Source organism: Salarias fasciatus, chromosome 23 (genome assembly GCF_902148845.1).
Source record: "Salarias fasciatus chromosome 23, fSalaFa1.1, whole genome shotgun sequence".
NCBI classification, from domain to species: Eukaryota; Metazoa; Chordata; class Actinopteri; order Blenniiformes; family Blenniidae; genus Salarias; species Salarias fasciatus.
Window position 1 is genome coordinate 20407653 of NC_043766.1, and position 19682 is coordinate 20427334.

Here is a 19682-nt window from a genome sequence, read left to right on the forward strand (position 1 = left end):
GTGAAAACTCATTGTACTGTCATTGGGACATTGTTTTTTTTTTCATCCCTGTGCAGTACGGGTGAATTATGAGGACTACATTTTTCAAAGATTTGGATGAAGTCCATTTTTGTGCAATAAAATGGTGATTTTGTGTGTCGACTACAAGTTTGCAAATTATGTGAATAATTACGATTAACTATGACTTATGATTAATTGGTTATTTTTTTAATCAACTGATAGCACTATGATACATATATTTTGTCTTTGTTACTTTCATTATGAGATATGTTGCAGTTCAAATGTGTGATCGAATTAAATTATTGTTGATTGTTCCTAATATACAAGAAAACAGACATGCAGAGGGGTTTGTGTTGGCTTTGGGTGAGCTCTTGATATTCACACAGTATGACGGTATGTGCTGCAAAACAAACTTCTGTATGATTCCAGTCCCCTCTTTCATTTGATAACCCCACTCCATTCACACACGTCCTGCTGTGCCCAGAAAGAACTTGGTCTCTGACCTTGTCTGGCAAAGAGAAGAATTCACTGCAGGGGGCAGTGCTGAGCACTCTGAAGTTTTCATTCACAACAACAGACAACACTTGAGCTTGTTCTTCCATGTGTTCTGATCATAGTCAATGGTTCTGAACAGTGGGTTTTATTTAACATGTGTTGAAGGTCACAATTACTGAACGTGAGTGTGTTTGGTTGTTAGTCTCTCTCTCTTTCTCATTTTGTTGTTTCTCAGGGCTGCTAATAATGTGCACTTCCACTTAGACTTTGAATAAAATAAAAGTGCTGGATTTCAGAATCTTTGTTCAAGTAGCCAAAAGTTAGCGTTTGATTACCTCTTTTCTTGTTTGTTTGTTTGTTTGTTTGTTTGTTGTTGTTTTTTTTAAAATGATGTGAAATTACTGTTAACAGGACACCAGTTTCTTGAAAATGTCTCTCTCAGTCCAGGTGGCTTTGATATTATTGTGATACAATAGCTCAGTAGTCAGTACTGTCTCCACCGTTGTCACAAAGTTGGAAGTTGTATGTTTAACACAACATGCTTTTGACTTGAAATTAGTCATCGTCTTATATTTTTAGCTTCAGGAATAAAACTTTAAGAAATAAATTTCTGAACTAATGACAATGAGGAGTATGCCATTTTAATTCCGGTAGTTTAGAGTTCATGACTTCAAATGTGGGACAGGCCTTTGTGTGTGGAGCTTGCATGTTCTCCCTGTGTGTGTGTGTGTGTGTATGGGTTTTCTCTGGGTCCTCCAGTTTCCTGTCACAGTCTATAAAACCATGCATGAGAATTTAAATTGCCTCTATAGCTGTAAATGTGTGAGTGTGTGTACTTGCCGGTCTCTCCGTGTTTTCCCAGTGATGGACTGAGTCTCCAGCCTGCAGCTTTAGTTATCTGGGATCACCCCTGAACAGGATGGAGTGAAATAGAGGAGAACTGGATGCTGATCATGATACATATCTTCAAGTAGATGTTTTCAGTTTTAATGAAGCTACTTTTTTGTTATTTAAGTATTTGTAGTGTAGATTCTGTGAAAGACAACACTAACAATATAAGTCCTCCATTAATTTGACATTATATTTCATAGTATTTACTTGTTAATAGAAGCAGGGGACACATGTTAACTCAGGATTATGGTCTGTGCGTGCGTGCGTGCGTGCGTGTGTAAATGGAAACCGGCCTCATTGGCAGCGCGGTCACGTGCTCTCCATGGTAACCGGAGAGAGTCATCCGCGGCGCCGCGGCTGGAGTGCAGCTTCAGTTCGGATCGGCTCAGAATTCACTGAGTCTCCCTGTAAACACAACTCTGAGTCCGCTTGGCACCGAGCGGGTCCCGCCGCCCTGCACAGCCCGAACGCCGACAGCCGGAGCACTGAGCCTGAAGCCATGAGCCACCTCAATCCAGGGTAGGAGAAACTACACTTTATTCGTTTGCTTGTTTGTATCGTCCGAGTGACAGTATCTGTATTTTCTAATTTCAAAATGACTTTACATCATGACAGAGCTAGAAAGATTGAGCTCAAGCACCAGTGTAGAAAGTACTTTTCTCAACAGCTACTCAAAGTATTAGTTACTTCTTAACCATATTCCACTGCACTGCTGTTTTATTCGCCTCACTTTAACAACGTGTGAAGATGAAATAATGGAATAAAATAATATGCTGTCAAAAAAGTGAAATTATTAGCCACATCAATGCATATGACAAAGTTGTATTAGTCAAATTATTACCTTAATCAGCATCAAGTTACAAAAGTAGTGAAGTAGATTAGAAGGTCAAGTGCACTTTTGTCTGAAAAAAGTTACTAAGAAGTACAAGTATCCCAAAATATTGCTTGATGTAAACATTTCCTAACATATTTGTTTCACTACTGCATAGCATAAGAAGATACCTCTTATAATTGTAACTTTATCCATGCCAGGTACTGTTATATCAACCCTCACAGAGGAAGACTTCAGAAACAGCTTTTGAATTGAAATATCTGCATTAATCACACTACAGTTATAGTTTTGTGTTAAAGTCCTCCAACAAATTTTCCACTGCAGGACAATTTAGCACTATCTTGTGTCTTCATAAATTCAGTTCACATCGGAAATGCTCCTTCAGGACAAATAAAATCATCGGTTCAACTTTGTGCCTTCACTGTTACACTGTGCAAAACTTTTACTTCAATAAAAGACTTTTCAAGACTTTACACTGGAGATGAAACAGCTGGACGATAGTCAAAATCAAATCAACTTTCCACAATATCAAATTACCAAGAACATACTGACATACCAGTACTGATAATCTGATATTATGAAATGTATCTGACAACGGATGTTTTTCTATCAACATATTGTCCCAACTAAACACTTGGCTATTGACTAAGATCTAAAATTGAGCTTTTTAAATGTCCTTTGAACCTATAGCGCAGTGTTGTATCAATTTCATTGTAGGCCCATTTCTACTTGATCAACATCAGTGAAAATTTCAAATGGCTTCACAGTAATTGGAAGATTGAAAAGACTGAACAGTTTCTGGCAAGAAGTGAAGAGAAGCATTCACAGGCAACACTGTAAGCGATGCGTCTTTTTGACACACTAACAGGATGCCCTTCAGTTCTAATTAAACGTGTAGTGGGTCATAGGAAGCCGTGTCTAAAATAACAAAGCTCCTTTCCCGCAGTGTGGAGAGAAATCTGCAGCTAAAGCTGAAGAGCACCAGCAACAATTAAAGTAGGTTCACAAAGAGGCGGCAGCTGGGGTTAAGTGTGCCATCCCCTCTAATTCCTGCGTGTAATCAGACACCTGTAACAGACTCTATAGTTGTGAGGTCCTCTTGTGTCCTACACAAACACAGGAGGAAATCAAATCTGTGTTGGAAAAAGTAGCTTTTAAACAGGCATGTCTTTGGATGGACTGATGTCTCCTTAATGAGGACAAGTGAACAGCTGCCAGCAAACAAACATAAACAGTCCTCGGCCCCAATGAAACATTTAATTAGGATTGTGCTTTTCAGTTGGCAGCAAGCAAAGAAAGGCTGAAAGTTTGACAGTCTAATGTTGGATAATGATTGTGGTTTTGCTGGTTTTTATTACCACAGACTCATTTCGGCCTACAACAGCCTCACAGACAAACACCTGGCTGGATACTTCAGCAACACTCGGATCAGGAGACATCTCCAGAGGGCAGGACTGGTAAGGAGGAAGATGATAACTGTCATGATCTGTCAAGTCTTTTTGTTTCTTTAACAAGAGCCCCAAAAGTATTTAAGGATTCATCCTGTAAAAAAAAAAAGAAAAAAAAAAGCAAATTCAAAATTCATTCAGAACATCCGTATTTTGAATCATGTTGGCAAAAATTGTGGATTCTTCCATGATTGAAATAAATAAAACAAGCAAACAACACTGGATCCAAAAAAAGAAATACTGAACATACAGAAGACTGCAGCACACAAATGAAGACTGATCAGACCATTCACAAAAATGGAGCGGCAAACACACAAACTAAATACACTGAGAACGCAAGGACAGACACAACAACAGGCCAGCCTTTGAGCTAAAAAAAAACCCAAACCCTGACTGAATTCATAAAGAAGAGAAAATATCTGTTCAGAGGCCCTGCAGCACGTCAATGCAACTTAAAAATAAACTTGGCAAGTTTTCATGCTGATGACTTTTCTTGTTTAAGCTCAGTTTATTTCTTAATCATGTTGACTGTAAGTATAAGGTTGGAGTGCTCTGCTCCAGAATGAACTTGAAAACTGTCTGAAGTCTAATAGACTACTTTTTCAATTACATCCTATTTCCAGAGTACTTTCAATGAAATAGAAAATAAAGGAAAGAGAGCCTCATTTTTAACAGTATTGTGCTTATTCCACAAAGACGAGGATTTTCTATCCATGTTTGGGTTGAATTAGTGGGATGATTTAGTTAAATTATCCCTCATTATTTCATCTCACTTCATCCAATTCAGGGTCATATCGGGCTGGAGCTGGTCCCAGCTGACTGGGAGAAGCCTTGTACACCCTGGACGGGTCAGCAGTCCGTCACAGGAAAAACACAGAAAGATAGGCAGCAACACACACTCAAAGTCACATCTGCAGCCCATTTAGAGAAACCAGTTTACTTCAGATGTTTGTTTTTGGACTGAGAGTAGAAACCAGTGTATCCAGAGAAAACACACTCTCAGGTGAGGTGAGATTGCTCACTACTACTCTAACAGTGCTGCCAGAGTAACAAACAAACAATAGCAATAAAGACAAACGTCTTGATGAAGTATATAATTCAGGTTAGATAGACCATGGGCAGTAACTGAAAAAGATAACCCCTGAACACTGGTGGGTTACAAGAGTTTCAAAGCAAAAAGGTGTTGCTTTTTTTGTTGCACAAACTTATCACCAACATATGTACTTAACGTTGGTAATAGCAAAAGATGAGACTAAGGTTTGGTATCAAAAGAGTTGAGAGAATAAAGTTTACTTTCAATTATTGCTTTTCGGAAAGGCCCAAATGCCTTCAAACCAGCTACAGATCACTGGTTGGCAACGAGTACTAGTCTCTACATGGCTGTCTGCCCTCCTATATACACTGATTATATAGAATTTTACAGACAATCAGTTCAGAAATGACTGAGGCATAAGATACATTCTTCTAAAGAGAATGAAGAAGGATAATGTGAAATCTCTCTTTTTAACTGGAAAACTGTTTTCAACCAATAGCAGAAATGATAGGGTTTCCAACTACCTTTTATTGCTTTGTCGAAGCTCTAATAATGTCTAATAATTGAACTATTAGTGGAATATTTTCTGTTGAAGCCCAAATAATCAGCTGCTGTTGACCTCTTGCAGTCATTTCATTCTCTCTCTCTTTTTTTTTTCTTTTTCAAAAACTGCCTTGATTGATCATTGCTGAGACTCTGATGTTGTAATTAGATCACCAGGAGTGGGCGTATTGTTCCAGACAAGGAGTACAGACACAAACTGATCCAGAGAGCTCATCAGAGGCACGTTCGAGAATGCTTGGCCCAGGCTATTTTCCACAAAGTGCTGGAGATGGAGGTGTAGGAACACAATGCAAATGAGACAAAAACATTATCAGCCAAGTGTGCTCCTTATCACATAATAGGTGATGCTAATTTGCTTTGTGGCTTTCCCATTCAGCGTCTGCATCAAATAGAGATCAAACGCAAACTGGAGGAGTTTGCAAGGAGGGAAAGAGTGCACAAGATCAAGGTACAGTATTAACATATAAACACGGCTCTGTTGCTTTAACAGCAGTGATGAGAGCTCATTTGCAAATGGAAACACTTCACTCACAATAACAAAGCTGAGTTGGTTGTGAGTCATACCTATAAAAATCAAATGGCAGACATTATTTTGTACAAATATATTGTCATTTCTGTGAACGCCCTTTCTGTAAAAATGGTGTTGCTTATTAGGTGGAGCGCTCTAAAAGGTATGAGGAAGACATCATTCGCATACTGTCCCCACGTCCACCCACTGGCGTGAGGGGCTTCCAGAAGCAGCACTCTGGACCAGAGGGAGAGCACTCCGAGTCCTCCGAGTCGGTGAGTCGACACAGCCACAGCACTGCCACTTGGTTTTGGTGTTTTTTACGGTGCAACTAGGGTGGATAATCTTCTAACAGTCGGAATGGTCAAAGCACTGTTTTAAGTGGGGCAGCTGTGGCTCGGAGAGTTGGTTGGAGGAGCGAGTTGTGTCTCAATCAGAGAGTTCGATTCCTCGTCTCTCCACATGTTCTTGAACAAGACACTGAGCCCCAGACTCCTCCCACTGGATGGATTGAGGGCCCTGCATGGCAGTGACCTTCATTGTGAATGTGTGTGTGTGAATGAGTGAATGTGATTAATAATGTAAAGTGCTTTGAGAGCTGCTCAAGGAGTGGAAAAGCACTAAAGTGGAACCCATTTACCAAAAGTTGAATTGTAATCATGCTCAGGCCAATAAACAGTCGATGACAAGCCGTGATATCACCAAATAATCCACTTTAGCTTTCATTTACTTTTGGTACCTTGCTTCAGTCCATTCATTTTTCCATATACGAACAATGAGTTGGAAGAATGCCTATGTACATTTCATGATTGAATAACATGCTAATACTGGCTTTAAGATCATTTTCATAAAAATGTTGTTATTTGGAGTCCTTACTCATGTTTGATTCAAAGTATTCATATAGGAAAGAGTAATAATAGTAAATAATTTAAAAAAGGACAGATGTTGAACTGTGCAATCGTTAATTGGCAGTTATCAATATGGTAGGACTGGAAGAAGCTGCTAGAGTGAGGAAAAACAAACCAAATAAATCTGTGCTACAAACTTTTCTGGTGCTAATAACTTTTATTTGTTCCTTTTTTCGGAGCTCTGCACAGTGGATCATGCAATCCACATTTTTGATTTCTCACAAGTTCTCCTCATGTCTTTCCTGTTGGCGATTACGATCCTTTGTCAGAGAGCTTCAAAGAGAACAGCGAGAACTGAATGAACACTCTTCCAGATAAAATCCCGCTTTAATGACCTCTTGGTCACTTCTGTCCCTTCCATACTATTCTCTCCAGTTAATCACAGACATGCCACAGTTTCTTCCCAGGTAGCAAACTAACAAGTAGAAATTCAATCTGTCATGTGAGAATGAGCCTGATTGTAAGTTAAACAACCATTTCGAACTAAGACCTGGCCCTGTCCATAGGTCTTAGCAAAAGGTGCAGAAACAGGTTTTAACACCAAACTAAAATTATGCCACATAAATGACAAATTAAGTGATCGCAGCCTCCTTGAATGAATTCAAATAAAGTTTTAATAGCCTCATTACAACACCTGATTGGTAAATCTGAAAGTTACTGCTGAGCCGTGAATGCTGAGAGTGTCTATAGACACGGCACCATCAAACAAAGTTTTATTAATCTCCTTAAATAAAAAAGTTTTTCGATTATCTAGAGTCAGTCACAGTGAGCTGGAGTCTCTTAATGTGCTCTCTTTAAAGCAATTTCTTGATTTATTTCATTTTTATTTTATGTCGTGACAGTTTTATATATATTACAATTTTTCTAATAGACAAATATGAAACAAGCACATTTATTTTTTTTTTACTTTGTTATTTTGTTTGTTTTTGTTGTTGGTTTGTTTGTTTGAGCAGTTGTAACTTTACATTGTACAGTGCAATAAAGTGTCTTTATGCTAACAACTGTTTATGATCAGGTACTTGAACACTGATTTGCTGTAAAATTGCTTGCTGGGAGAGTATTTATCCTTAACCAGAGCGAGGCTCACTCTTTCTGTTGGCGTAATTAGCTAAATGCATTTGATTACTCGATGAACATGATATTGGCCGGCTGATGTGATTTACCGCTAGAAAGCAAATCACCTTTGTTCAAATAACTGGTTGCTTGGTTGCAAATCCTCTTTTGGTAAATCAGCGCATTTTAATTTCGCTGACTCTTGGTGATCGAGGAGGTACTCCAGCAAGAGGAAGCGAGTGAGTGTGCCAGAGAAATTTCTCAGGGCCAGCAAGGCTGCTGGACCAGATGGGCTGATGTGGAGAGGAGAAAGATCACCTGGACTGAACTGTGGGGCTTGGAGTCGACAGCATATGATGTCCTGCCTACTCCCACCAACTTACATCTCTGGATGGGCCAAGATCCAGCCTGTCCTCTGTCCTCCTCAGTACCAGCTTCACTCAAGCGCATCTTGGTAGGGCGCAAGGCCAGTCTGACTCAGGGCAGGCGTACCTGGCAGCATAACCAAGTTTTAAGGTGCTTAGCAGTGGAGCTACAGACCAAGAGAGTAGCCATCTACACCATGCCTCTCCACCCCAAGACCAGCGCAAAAACACCATATCGTTTGTACGGGAGGGAGAGAAACAGACATCAACCCCTGCCCTCCTGAACTCAGACAACGACAGGGAGCCAGAGACTGGAAAAATGTGTGTTGGCTTGGACAACTGCCTCATATTTCCATCTGAGAGCGCAGCAACCAATCAACGACCAGATTTGGTCCTCTGGTCAAAGTCCCGGCAGCGCACCTTTCTCATAGAGCTCACTGTCCACTGGGAAGATGCCATGGGGGAGGCCTTTGAACGGAAAAAGCTGTGTTATGCTGACCGAGTGGCTGAAGCTGCAGCAAGAGGTTGGAAGGCTGAAGTGCAGCCTGTCGAAGTAGGCTGCAGAGGCTCTGTGGGCCACTTCATCATGAAACACCTCAAAGACTTTGAAATTAGTGGGCCGATACAGAGGAAAACAATCAAAGCCCTGATCAATACAGCAGAAAGAAGCAGTCACTGGCCATGGGTGAAGAGGAAGGATCCTGTCTGGGCCCCAAGGTGACAGAAGGAGAAACCAACCCAGGTCTGATCAGCCTGTGGTGGGCTTCGATGAAGTTGAGATACACAACTGAAGATGTGTCGAGGGTTGGCCTCAATCTGTTGCCACGATCGAAAGTAGTCTCTGGCAAGAAGCGTGCTGAAACTTAGGAGATTGTAGGATGAAGTCCTATTCACAAATCTTTAAAGTGTGTTTTTTTTTCAATGTATTTTACTGAAGAGAAATTTCTCCCCCTCATTTTGTGATAGCTTAAATAAAGAAAAACAAAATCTTGGCACAAACCGTGGTGTGTCAGTCAGTGTTTACTCAGTTTTGTCACAACAGTTTTGTGAGTGAAGAAATACAACTAGCTCTGTGTTATCGTTGATCTCAACGTTAGCCCTGTTGAATTCTTATTATTGATACATCTGCAAACATCTAACACTTGTGCAGGATGAGCCTTGCTTGAACTACATCAGTGGGAGAGAGAAATGAAGGTGTCTTGAAGAAGAAAGCTACTGTGCATTGTGCTGTTGTCATGTGAACATAACAGGAAATTATCAAGTGTGAAAATATCTGAAGTATCTTTGGTGCCCTTGACAAAGAACTGAGTTAAAAAAAAACATTATTAAACATTTTTGCTTTGTAAATACTAAAGAATAGCAGAGCTGTTGTAGCTCATCTGGCAATAGATTGTCATTCAGTCCAAAGGTTGGTGGTTTAAATCCTATCTCTTCTCTAGGCTAAGTGCTTTGGTATCCTTTAACAAGAAACTGAACCGCAAGTTATTCTTCATGGTGCACTTTGGAAGTTAGTAATCACACCATCAGTGTGTGACTGTTACTGATCATGTCAGGCATGTTGATAACGCTTCATTCATTTAAAATAGTGAAGCCTGTTGGCCCTTTAGCTGTGGCATTGATGTGATTTGTAGGATGTTAACTCTGAGCTTGTTACTTTCTCTGCAGCCAGGTTCATCTCGACCCAACACGGCTCCAGGGAAGATGCAGAGGCCCGTGCGCTTGAAGCCGATTCACAGTAACAGCACCACAGCTACCGTCAGGCGCAGCTCGCCTTACAGACTCCTCGAGTCTTCTCATGGGAACGAACAGCCGTTCAACTGCACTGCAAGTCACAGACACGCTGCTTTCACACACACAGAGAGATACGCCACTTACATTCCCCTCAGCAAAATGCAGTTAATCAGTTTATTTCAAACTGACACTATATAAACTACAATTTAAAGATGGAAGAAACTCTTTATCACATCGCCATCATTTGAAACATCACCATTTTTTTCTCAAAAATGTGAATCTGAAAATGAATTTAGCTGTTTCCACAACCACTCACAATCTTTGCTCATTTTTCTCCCAGATGGACAAAGAGTCCCGGAGACGTCTGACTCCGATGGAGGCCTCGCATGGCATCTCACCCTACTGCCTCCCTGTCATCAACAACTTTGTCGCCCCAGCGCCTCCTGCCACCAAGAGGAAAGACAGGGGGGTGAAGCTGACTCGCAGCAGCACCGTCAGAGGCCGCAGGCTGCGTCCGACCACCGCTTCCAGTGGCGCCGACATCAGTGAGGTCTGTATCGCTCAGTGGAAACAAAACTTCCCACAAGCACGGACGTGAACTGTTGCCCCTTTGGACAAATAAAACACAATAAATTCCCAGCAGACAAAACTGATTTTTTGAGGCACATCAGAAAAAAATCAAAAGAAACACAACAATACTTGATCTGTCGCAACAGATCAATCCTAAGTACAGTACATTTTAACAAAGCCGTGAGTGTCAAAACACAACAACAGAAATCAGATGCTTATTAACCTCATTTACCTGATTTTTTTTTAACTAAAGCTGCACACAAAGAGAGAACATGCAAACTTCAGTCAGAAAGTACCATAGCCGAGACTCAGACTGGACAGAATTTCACTGTGGAGGAAGACTTGAGAACATTATAAATATGTTCATGGCGGAAAAAAAAAAAAAGTTGGAATCTTTTATGTTGAGGAAAAACTTGTCTATAGTGTTTCTGTTCAAACCAACATGGGGAAAAGCCAGCCTTTTGCAAGCAAGTTTACACAAACTCATGGCGTTGATGCTAATGCAAGAAAAAGCAAGAAATAAGCTCTCATCGTGGCATCACTGATCTCTACACTGCTCACATTTTTAACATCTGCTCTTCTGTTTTTGACTTCTGTCTGGCTTTATGACCTCTGCCTTTACAGAATCAGTAGAGCAAATCCCAACAACATGCTCAGCAAAACATTTACTTGAATTAAAAACTTGTAGCTATTCTTTTTTCTTTAAAATTGTCGCCTTTTGCAAGGCCTATTAAAAGCTGTTTCTGGGTTCTGGTCTGGACTGTCTGTTTGAAACCTCGTCTGATACAGATACACTCACTAAAACTTAAGTAGTGCCTGCCTGTGTTTATTACTCGGGTGATATTTTAATTTCTAAAAAATAAAATAATAAAATGGCATTTTATCAATAAATGGGACATTGCCTTTGTTCTTTTTCCAGGACCCCCCAATGCTGAGGAGCTCTGTTCACCAGAGCAAAGTTACTGTAAACATGGTTTACTTTGGCAAAACAGTGCACCTCTCTCCTGACCTGACAGACATGAGAGACGATGTCAAAGTGTTTCAGCAGCACTGCGGAGGAGAAAACCTGTGTGTGTTCAAAGGAAAGCTCCGTGAAGGAGGTCAGTGTGTGAAACCTGCAACTGTTTTTTTTTTTTTTTTTTTTTTGGAGAGAACTCTAGCAGAATTAGGCATAACTTTTTTGAATTGTCTCTGTTTATCCTCAGAGTTGTTCCAGTTCATTTCAAGGCGACACCGAGGTTTTCCCTTCAGCCTGACTTTCTTCCTGAACGGGCTGCAGGTGGAGCGGCTGAGCTCCTGCTGTGAGTTCAAACACAGGAAGGGCTCCCGACTCGGCGGCAGGCACGGACACTTTGGTTTTTCTGGTGTGGAGGGGGCATCGCCCTGCTACAAGTAAGATACACGGCTTTAAAGGTGTCTTTTGTCTCTGGAAGGAGGAAATGAAAGAAGAAAATATCTTTATTTATGATGATAAAAATAAATATGTAGTCGTTAGAGTACGAACAGGATTTACAACTGAAAATGATGTTTTGAACCAGACCTGGGAGGGATACTTCCTGTAGGCCTCATGTGGCTCTTTGACCAGACTTTGCAACGCTTCTGTTTAGTACCTTATCAAAACTAGTAACATCCTGCATTCTAATAGTTATATTTATAGTTTTTAGAATGAAGTCAAATTTATGAATCGAACTGCCACACTGACCCCTTGGAAAAAGTAACTGCCCCGTCCTGCTCTGATCACTGCTGCTGGATTTCGATACGTCGCCGTTGAATGTAAATGTTATTGCAGGTTGATACACTAAAGGGCCCCTGTGTTTAGAGTGTTTTCCTTTTCTTAGGTGCATTATTGCAATGGGCCTGGACAAGAAACCAACTCCTCCACCAAAACGGGTGAAAGAGAACGCAGGAAGGGACCAATCAGCGAGCAGCACGAAAGACTCACCAGAGGTGGAGACGGAGAGGATGGTGGAAGATGCTGTTACCCACTCAGACTGTGAATCCAGTCAGCCTCGGGACATGGAGACGCAGGTTGAAGAAGAAACAGCACGTGAGGTGGAAAAAGTCAGAGATGGTAAAATGATCACAAATGTCCTGTTAAAGTTCACCCTTCTACCCATGAGCATTGCTAAAGTATGTATGTTAGGTTTGAAACATGTAACAAGCAAATAATTTGGGTTTTGATTTCCACCAGTGATTTTATTGTGTGTGTGTGTGTACGTGTGTGTTTGTCTCCTATTTAGATTATGAAGAAGACTTTGAAGCAGATGACGAAGGGCCTGCAGAGAACGAAGATGCTGGAGAGAAGAAGTCTCCACCCCTTCTGAGTGAAACTGAGAGGCAGCTCAGAGACAAAGACGTTACTGAGACTGATTACGATGAGAAGGATGGTGAGTGACGTGCCTGCCTACTGAACACCTTGAAAACATCTTATTTTAGATTTGAGTTTCTTTAGACTGGCATCATATTTTAGAAAGAGTCCTTCATGTACCGCCTAACTGTATGAATGTCAATACACAAAGACATTAATTTATTTTTCATGTTGAGAAGAGTTTTTTTCTATATACAGTTTTGTTTAACTTGTCAAGTATCTAATATTATCTAATTTCTGGCACAGAAGACATAAAGTCTCGCTGCGGCTCCAGCTCCGTAGGCAGCGATCAGGAGGAGAGTGACAACGAAGCTGCAAACAACCCCAAAGAGGAGGAGAAAGCAGAGCAACCAGAAGAGGTCAATCAAGAAGAAAGCGTTTCTGTATCAAATGAAAAAGAGGAACCGAATCTTGAAGAAGTTGTCGCCACCAAGGGTGAATCTCCTGTGGTCAAAGATTCAGACATGCAGACTAGTGCAGGGGAAAGCACTGAGATAGAGATCTCTGACACCAGCGCCCTCTCAGGCAATGAGAAAAGACAGAGCGACGACATCTCAGGAGATACAAACGCAGAAAAAACAGCAGAAGAGAGCAAACAGGAGGAGGAACAGGAAAGAGGTGAGTATGAACCAGCAGACGCTGCTGTGGAGGTTTTGCCCAAGTGAGAAAGATGAATGAAACGGTCTTGTATTGTTTTGTTTTGTTTTTTTTTTTCCACTATTATCAGCGACACTGCTGTGGTCGAGATGATATATGTGTGGTGGGATAATCAGGAGCAGGTTGTTTATGTAATTTGGTAACATTACGGCTGTCAGTGGGACTCAGTGTTACAGCTTCTGATGTTTACACTTACAATGAAGTTTAATAGTGGAAAAACTGCATGTGCGTCACTGTAAATTTTCTTGTTTTTGCATGTGTGTGGTGATTTTCTACCTGATTCACTGTCATTTTTTTGTTTTCATTTTCTTTTTTGGTGTATATCTATTTTTGTCATTTTGATTATATAGTTTAATTTTATCTATTGACAATGATTTTCCTCAGTTTATTGTCTTCAAGCTATCCTAACTGGATTTAGATCAAATTAATAACACAAGGGGCATCCCGACAAAAGAAATCTGAATATCATCAAAAAGTTGTCAGTTTTGTCAGTTCTAACTATGAACATATGAACCAAAACATTTCAATCATTTTTCAGTTGTGATGATTACAGACTTGCATTTAAATAATAAAAAAAAAACAACAACATGGAAACTGAAATATTTTAGTATGTCTAATGTTGTATGTTGTTTGGATTTAGGACCCAAAAAGATATCTTATAAAAGCAAGCAAAAAAAGTAGAACTTTTACTGTTTAAATTAAGGAAAGTACGTCAAACAATGGTACTCAACGGGTAAAGCTGCAATCAGCAAAAAAGGGGGAAGCAATCACAATGGAATAATACATATATTTGCATAGAGTGCAGCATTTCAAAATTCTGTAAACACGCGATGGTGAAGAGCTGCTCCATATTCATGTGAAGTGTGTCCGCGAGTCTACTTTTGCATGACAAGCAGCTTCCATCTGTTTGTTATTGTTTGTTAATATTTAAATCTAGCCTGTCTTAAAATTTAAGAGAAATAACAGCTGATTCGTATAACCATTTATTTACCTAAACGTGTTTCTACAGTCATGCATGCCAGTTTTATTTTATTTTTTTGCAAAACTATTAAGTAGGGTTGAAATAGGATGTTGAATTTTCAGTTGTTTTTGCATTCTGGTTGTGTACTCTCCTTCCTGTGTATGTTTATTTTTGCATGTTGTGATACTCCCTTATTTTTGCGCCCTGAAAAATTAAAGGATTTTTTTGTTTGTGGCTCTTTGCATCTTCATTGCTTCTGTTATCTGTCATTGCATCTGCGGATCAAATATCACATTTTCACTCCATGTGAAAGACACAAATATTCAGACTTGCTGAGTTAAATGCAAAATTGCATTCAGAATTTAACGTGCTGTATCTCTTTTTCTTGTTTAAGCCAAATCTGTACAGGAGAAGCTGGCAGAAGCCATACTGAAGGAGTCCCAGTGCAACTCTGAGCCTGAGCTGAGTGACACCAGCACTGAGGAGTCCACAGATGAAGGCTCTAAGCAAGACAGCAAAGGTGTCAGATTTACATTTTATGGTAATGCTTTGACAAAATTCAGAGTGAAATGTTGGATTATCACAAAGTTGACTTTTTACTTTGCAGATACTATCACAGAGAAGCTCCACACGTTAACAGAACATCAGCAAACCACCGTGGGAGAAGTAAAACGTGAGGAAAGTGTCAGTGGGGACGGTGAAGCCTCTCAGAAACAAGAGGAAGAGACTCATTCTAAAGAACAGGAAGAAGGTGAGAAGCAGCCTCTTGAAAACATAGATAGCACTAAAGATGAGGAGGTCAGCGAGGCTATGGAGGATGAAAAGACTTCAGGAGATGAGGCCACAGCAGAGAAGAACAGATCAAAGTGTGCGGAGAATACGAATGACACCCCACAATCTATAAATAAAGAAACTAAAGCTCAGGATAGCACGACTGCAGACTCTCTTGAACAAGCAGTAGCTACAGCTATGGATGTTGAAGCTGTTACAGAAGATGACGCAAAGGAGGAGGGAGTTGCAAAAGAAAACCAGATTGAGAATGACGAGAAGGGGCAAGGGCCAAAAAGTGACGAAGAGGATGAGTCATCAGTATCAGAGCCAAATAAAAAGACTGATGAAACAGCATCACCAGATAATGCAGAGGCGATGACAGCAAGCGAGACAATGGAGATAAAAGCAGAATCCTCTGAGGAGCGAGAGGCCCTCAGCTGTGAAGAGGCTCCTGCGACTGACGCAGAGGAAGCACAGCAGGCAGAAAGCGAGAACAGGACTGCAGCATCAGGAGCAGAAGTCACTGCAGAGACTTCGAGCAGCTCGGCAGAGGAGAGCAGAGACACCACAGTTGAGACAGCAGCAGACAAAAATTTGGAAAATATAAATAATGCAATTGGGGAAAATGCAAAGGATGAGGAAAGTAAAGATGAAGCTAAAGAAGAGTCAGAAACAGCAGCTGATACAGATGACAGTCAAGGACAGATGGAGACGGGAGAACAGAAGACCGTAATACCTGTGGAAATACATGAGCAGAAGGAGCAGAAGTCTGAAGCGCATCATGAAGACCAGGGACAACAAAGTCATCTAAATTTAGAAGAAACAGCAGAAAATGAAAATACACTGCAAGGGGGAAATGGTGAAAAGCAGGAAACTGAAGAGGGTGACTATGACAATAAGGCGGATGAAGAATACCTGACAGAGGAGACTGAAAATGTTATGAATATTAACACAAGAGAGGATAAAGAAGCAGAGGAAACCCTTAATGAACATGATCCAATCACTAAAGAAGAACCAGGAAAAGCTCAGGATGACCAGGAGAGTGAATGTGTTGAGAACAAGGATGAAAACAAGAAATCTGAAGCCTTGGAAGCCGAAGAAGACAACCAGGACCAAGACAAAAATGAGAAAAGTGCAGCTGTTGACATAAACAATGATGCAGAAAAATATGACAGAAATGACAAAGAGAGTAAAATGGAGCAAGAAGCTTTAGACAATAAGAATCCTGAAAGCTGTGAGGACAAAACAGATGCAGCAGATAAGACTACAGTAGAAATGTTAGAGCTTACAGAAGACACAGATAAAGACAATGTGAAAAAATCCAATGAAAATATTCAATCAGACGATGTTGGTGGGAGTGACTCAGCAGAGACTGCTCAATCAAATGAAAAACCATCAGATAAAACAGAGAAAGAATATATTGAGATAGAAGCTGAGAAAGCCAGTCACAGCAATGAACACGGACAAATTGATGCTGAAAATGGTGAAATATCTGCTGGAGCTGAAAGCAATGCTCATTTGCAAGAAGAAGATAGACAGGATTTAAAAGCAGAAGCACAGCAAGGCCAGGAAGAAATAAAAACAGAGGAATCCACTGAAAGCCAGAGTTCACATGTGAAAAAAGCACCCACAAGATCTGAAGAAGGTTCAGAGAAACTTGCAGAGTATGAAGACGACCATGCTTCTGGAGGTGATATGGTAGAAACGGTAGAAAGTTACAATAAAGAAGGTGATGCTGAAAATCATGATGAATCCATTAAAGATGTCTCAGAGCCAGAGACACTGGGTACTGAAATAAGAAGTAAACCGGATAATAGGAAAGGAAATGAAGGAACTGAGCAGCATGAAAATAGCAGGAAGTCCAATCATGACAGTGAGAATGGGGAGTCAGATTTGACCGAAAAGAACAATAACATCAGTGAGGTGAATACTGTGTCTTCCAGGGCTCAGGAACAATCTTCAGCCCCCGTGCCTGTTCCTTTAGATAATATCTCTCATCTGTTAGATCTTGACAATAAGGAGTCGAGTGAGAAATTTGAATCCAAAGAAGAAAAACTTCCACATGTGGATGAAAATGTGGTCAGCGTTGATCACTCTGCTACAGAGGGAGAAAACGGAGCAGACACAGAGGAGGCGAGCAAGGCCTCTGAGGAAGGAGCGAGTGTGCTGCTCAAACCTGACGCACAGAACAATGAGGCCCATGATTCAGGACAAGGCGTCACAGCCATCAAAGGACCCGCCGAGGCCCTGGCAGTGGCCGACAACACCGATCTGGTGACAAACTGGGTTAACATGCACCAGTCCTCAAAGTATTTTGAGACTTTTGTTGAACCCTTAGAAGATCTGAGGAAGATTTCAGATGATCAAGCATCCACCTGTAATAAAGAAGAGACACTGTCAATCGTCCATCCCAAAACAGAGACTTCACCCGAGGCGGCAAAGACGCTGAAAGAGGAAGAGAAAGGATCTGAGTTAAAGGCTGAAAGTGAGTCAGGAGACCGAACCAAAGTGGAAACTGTGGAAGCAGATCTAGAGAGCATTCATGCTGAAGATAAACCATGTGAGAGTCACTCTGCCAACAACACGCAGCAGGTGGAAGAAACTGCTGAGGTAAAAAACTTAATACCAATATCAACAACTGAACAAAGTGACACGGAGTCTTCAAACAGGCAGGACACAACATCTGGAGCACACAAAGCAAGCAGGGTGTCTCTTGAAGAAGACATGGTTCAAGATGGACCAACAGAAGGAGATGGTGAAGTAAACGCTTTTTCAAAGACTGAAGTGGAAAGCATCACAGCTACAGTCCAGTCTGTGGCCAGTCACAAAGCTGGGAGTGTTTCTGATAACCAACCTAATGAGAAAACCATTAACAATGGTCCTGACTTCAATTTAGGTCAAACAGCAACCGAAGAGATGAAGGATCCTTCTCTAGAGGATTTTCACAATTCAAAGAGCCCAGACAAACTGAAAGATGCAGCAGAAACATGGGAGAGTGGTGACGTTCAAAGTCAAGAAATTACAGAAATAAGTGAACTGACAGCATCAAAGCTGGATGACAGAAGTCAAGAAGACTCCCGCGGGGGAGACACTGACGCCAAGGTGTCAGATGAAAACAATGGCAAGGACAGAAACGAGCTGATCCAAGACATCAAACACACTCTCAGCAAAGACAGACTCAGTACTTTCCTAGTCGACGAAACCATGTTTGGCTGTAGTTCATACCCTTTATTAACCGCTGCAAGGACTGAGAGTGGACATTAGAGCTGCCTCGCAGGTAAAACAGAAGTGATTTTATATATTCAACACTGCACAACCATTTTTGGCATGTCTGAGGTGAATGCTGCTTTATTACACAATAACATGCAATAACAATAACATAACATCTAATTAGCTCCAGAGTTGCTCTGCAGGAGAGTACAATGTCATAAAGGACTACTGTAAGGTGAACAGATTCATCAGCAGCCCTGAAATGAGTTTTAGACAAACTTCATGCTGCCTTTCTTCAGAAAACTTTCAAACAAGGTCACTCACAAGTATGTTTAGAGAGCACAGTTCACAGCAATCTGAACACTGACTTCACCTCTGTTCGTTCACTTTTAGTTTTGAGTGAGTAAATAAGTACTGTTAACACCAATACTTCATAGAGCATTTGGATAAGTGTTGAAAGGATGTATATATAAAGCTGCCACACATAGGCAATCAGGCAGTCACTTTTAGTTATGATATTATACCATGAAATATCCACAAAGAAAAAGCTTTGACTTTAGCCCTCACTGAAGTTCTGGTGGTTAATTGGCTTGAATGTTTACATGACAGCTGCTACTTCAGAAATCTTCTCAAAAACAGAAGCCTCATAGTGGGTTTTGACAGCTTTGTAGCATGCTTCCAGTAGACCATCTCTACCTATTGTTGGTAACAAAGAGGTGGTAGTTTGTATGAGGTATCGGATGCAGCTGTGATCACCTATTACCTGTAAACAGATACTCGTCCACTCACGCTCACAAATGACTGAATAATTTATAGTTGTTGGACTCCTACAACTGCAGTTTGCTGCTCGTCCTCTATACATTTTCACCAAAGGGACGCAAAGACTTTGACTTTGATCAGAGATCTATAATTGAACCGTGCCTTTGTTGATGACAAATTTGATGAAGTGAAGTAGTTCTACAATGCAGCAGAACATATGTTAGCTCACTATTAACCTTGATGATGATCAGCTTAGCCGCAGTTCCAGTTGTAATCTTGTTATTGCTAAAATTTGCCATCAGTGCTGCTAATGCTACTCTTGTTCAAATATTTCCAACCTTTGAATGTTTTTTTTTTCCTTTCAGTCTGACTTTCGTGGCTAGTTTGGGTTTGTGAAGCTTAACCTTTCCCTTTCCTTATAGCTCGAGTGATGCAAACAGTCGAGAAAAAGAATAAAAGCTATGAGTTTGACCAGTGACTCAGATTTATTTATTTTTTGTCTGAACAAATGATAATGTCTTTATGTTGGTATAAATCTCTTTATCTCAAAGCAACGCA

General features: G+C 40.7%; 1 protein-coding gene across 1 annotated transcript; it reads left to right on the forward strand.

Moving 5' to 3' along the window:
• Positions 1–1885: 1885 nt before the first annotated feature.
• erich3 (glutamate-rich 3) lies at positions 1886–18425 on the forward strand. Its single transcript, XM_030083181.1, has 14 exons — positions 1886–1905; positions 3582–3675; positions 5412–5537; positions 5640–5711; positions 5918–6046; positions 9763–9921; positions 10169–10378; positions 11318–11498; positions 11604–11790; positions 12237–12469; positions 12639–12785; positions 13013–13384; positions 14779–14904; positions 14992–18425. Exons 1-14 carry the CDS (start codon positions 1886–1888, stop codon positions 18417–18419), a joined length of 5484 nt encoding a protein of 1827 aa, XP_029939041.1. The 3' UTR covers positions 18420–18425.
• Positions 18426–19682: the final 1257 nt, after the last annotated feature.

Excerpts from the sequence above, each read along its gene's own strand:
- erich3 (XM_030083181.1), top strand. The coding sequence starts at position 1,886 with ATGAGCCACCTCAATCCAGG. Across the intron at positions 11,791-12,236 it reads GGGGCATCGCCCTGCTACAA|GTGCATTATTGCAATGGGCC; the intron begins GTAAGATACACG and ends TCCTTTTCTTAG. Across the intron at positions 12,786-13,012 it reads TGATTACGATGAGAAGGATG|AAGACATAAAGTCTCGCTGC; the intron begins GTGAGTGACGTG and ends TTTCTGGCACAG.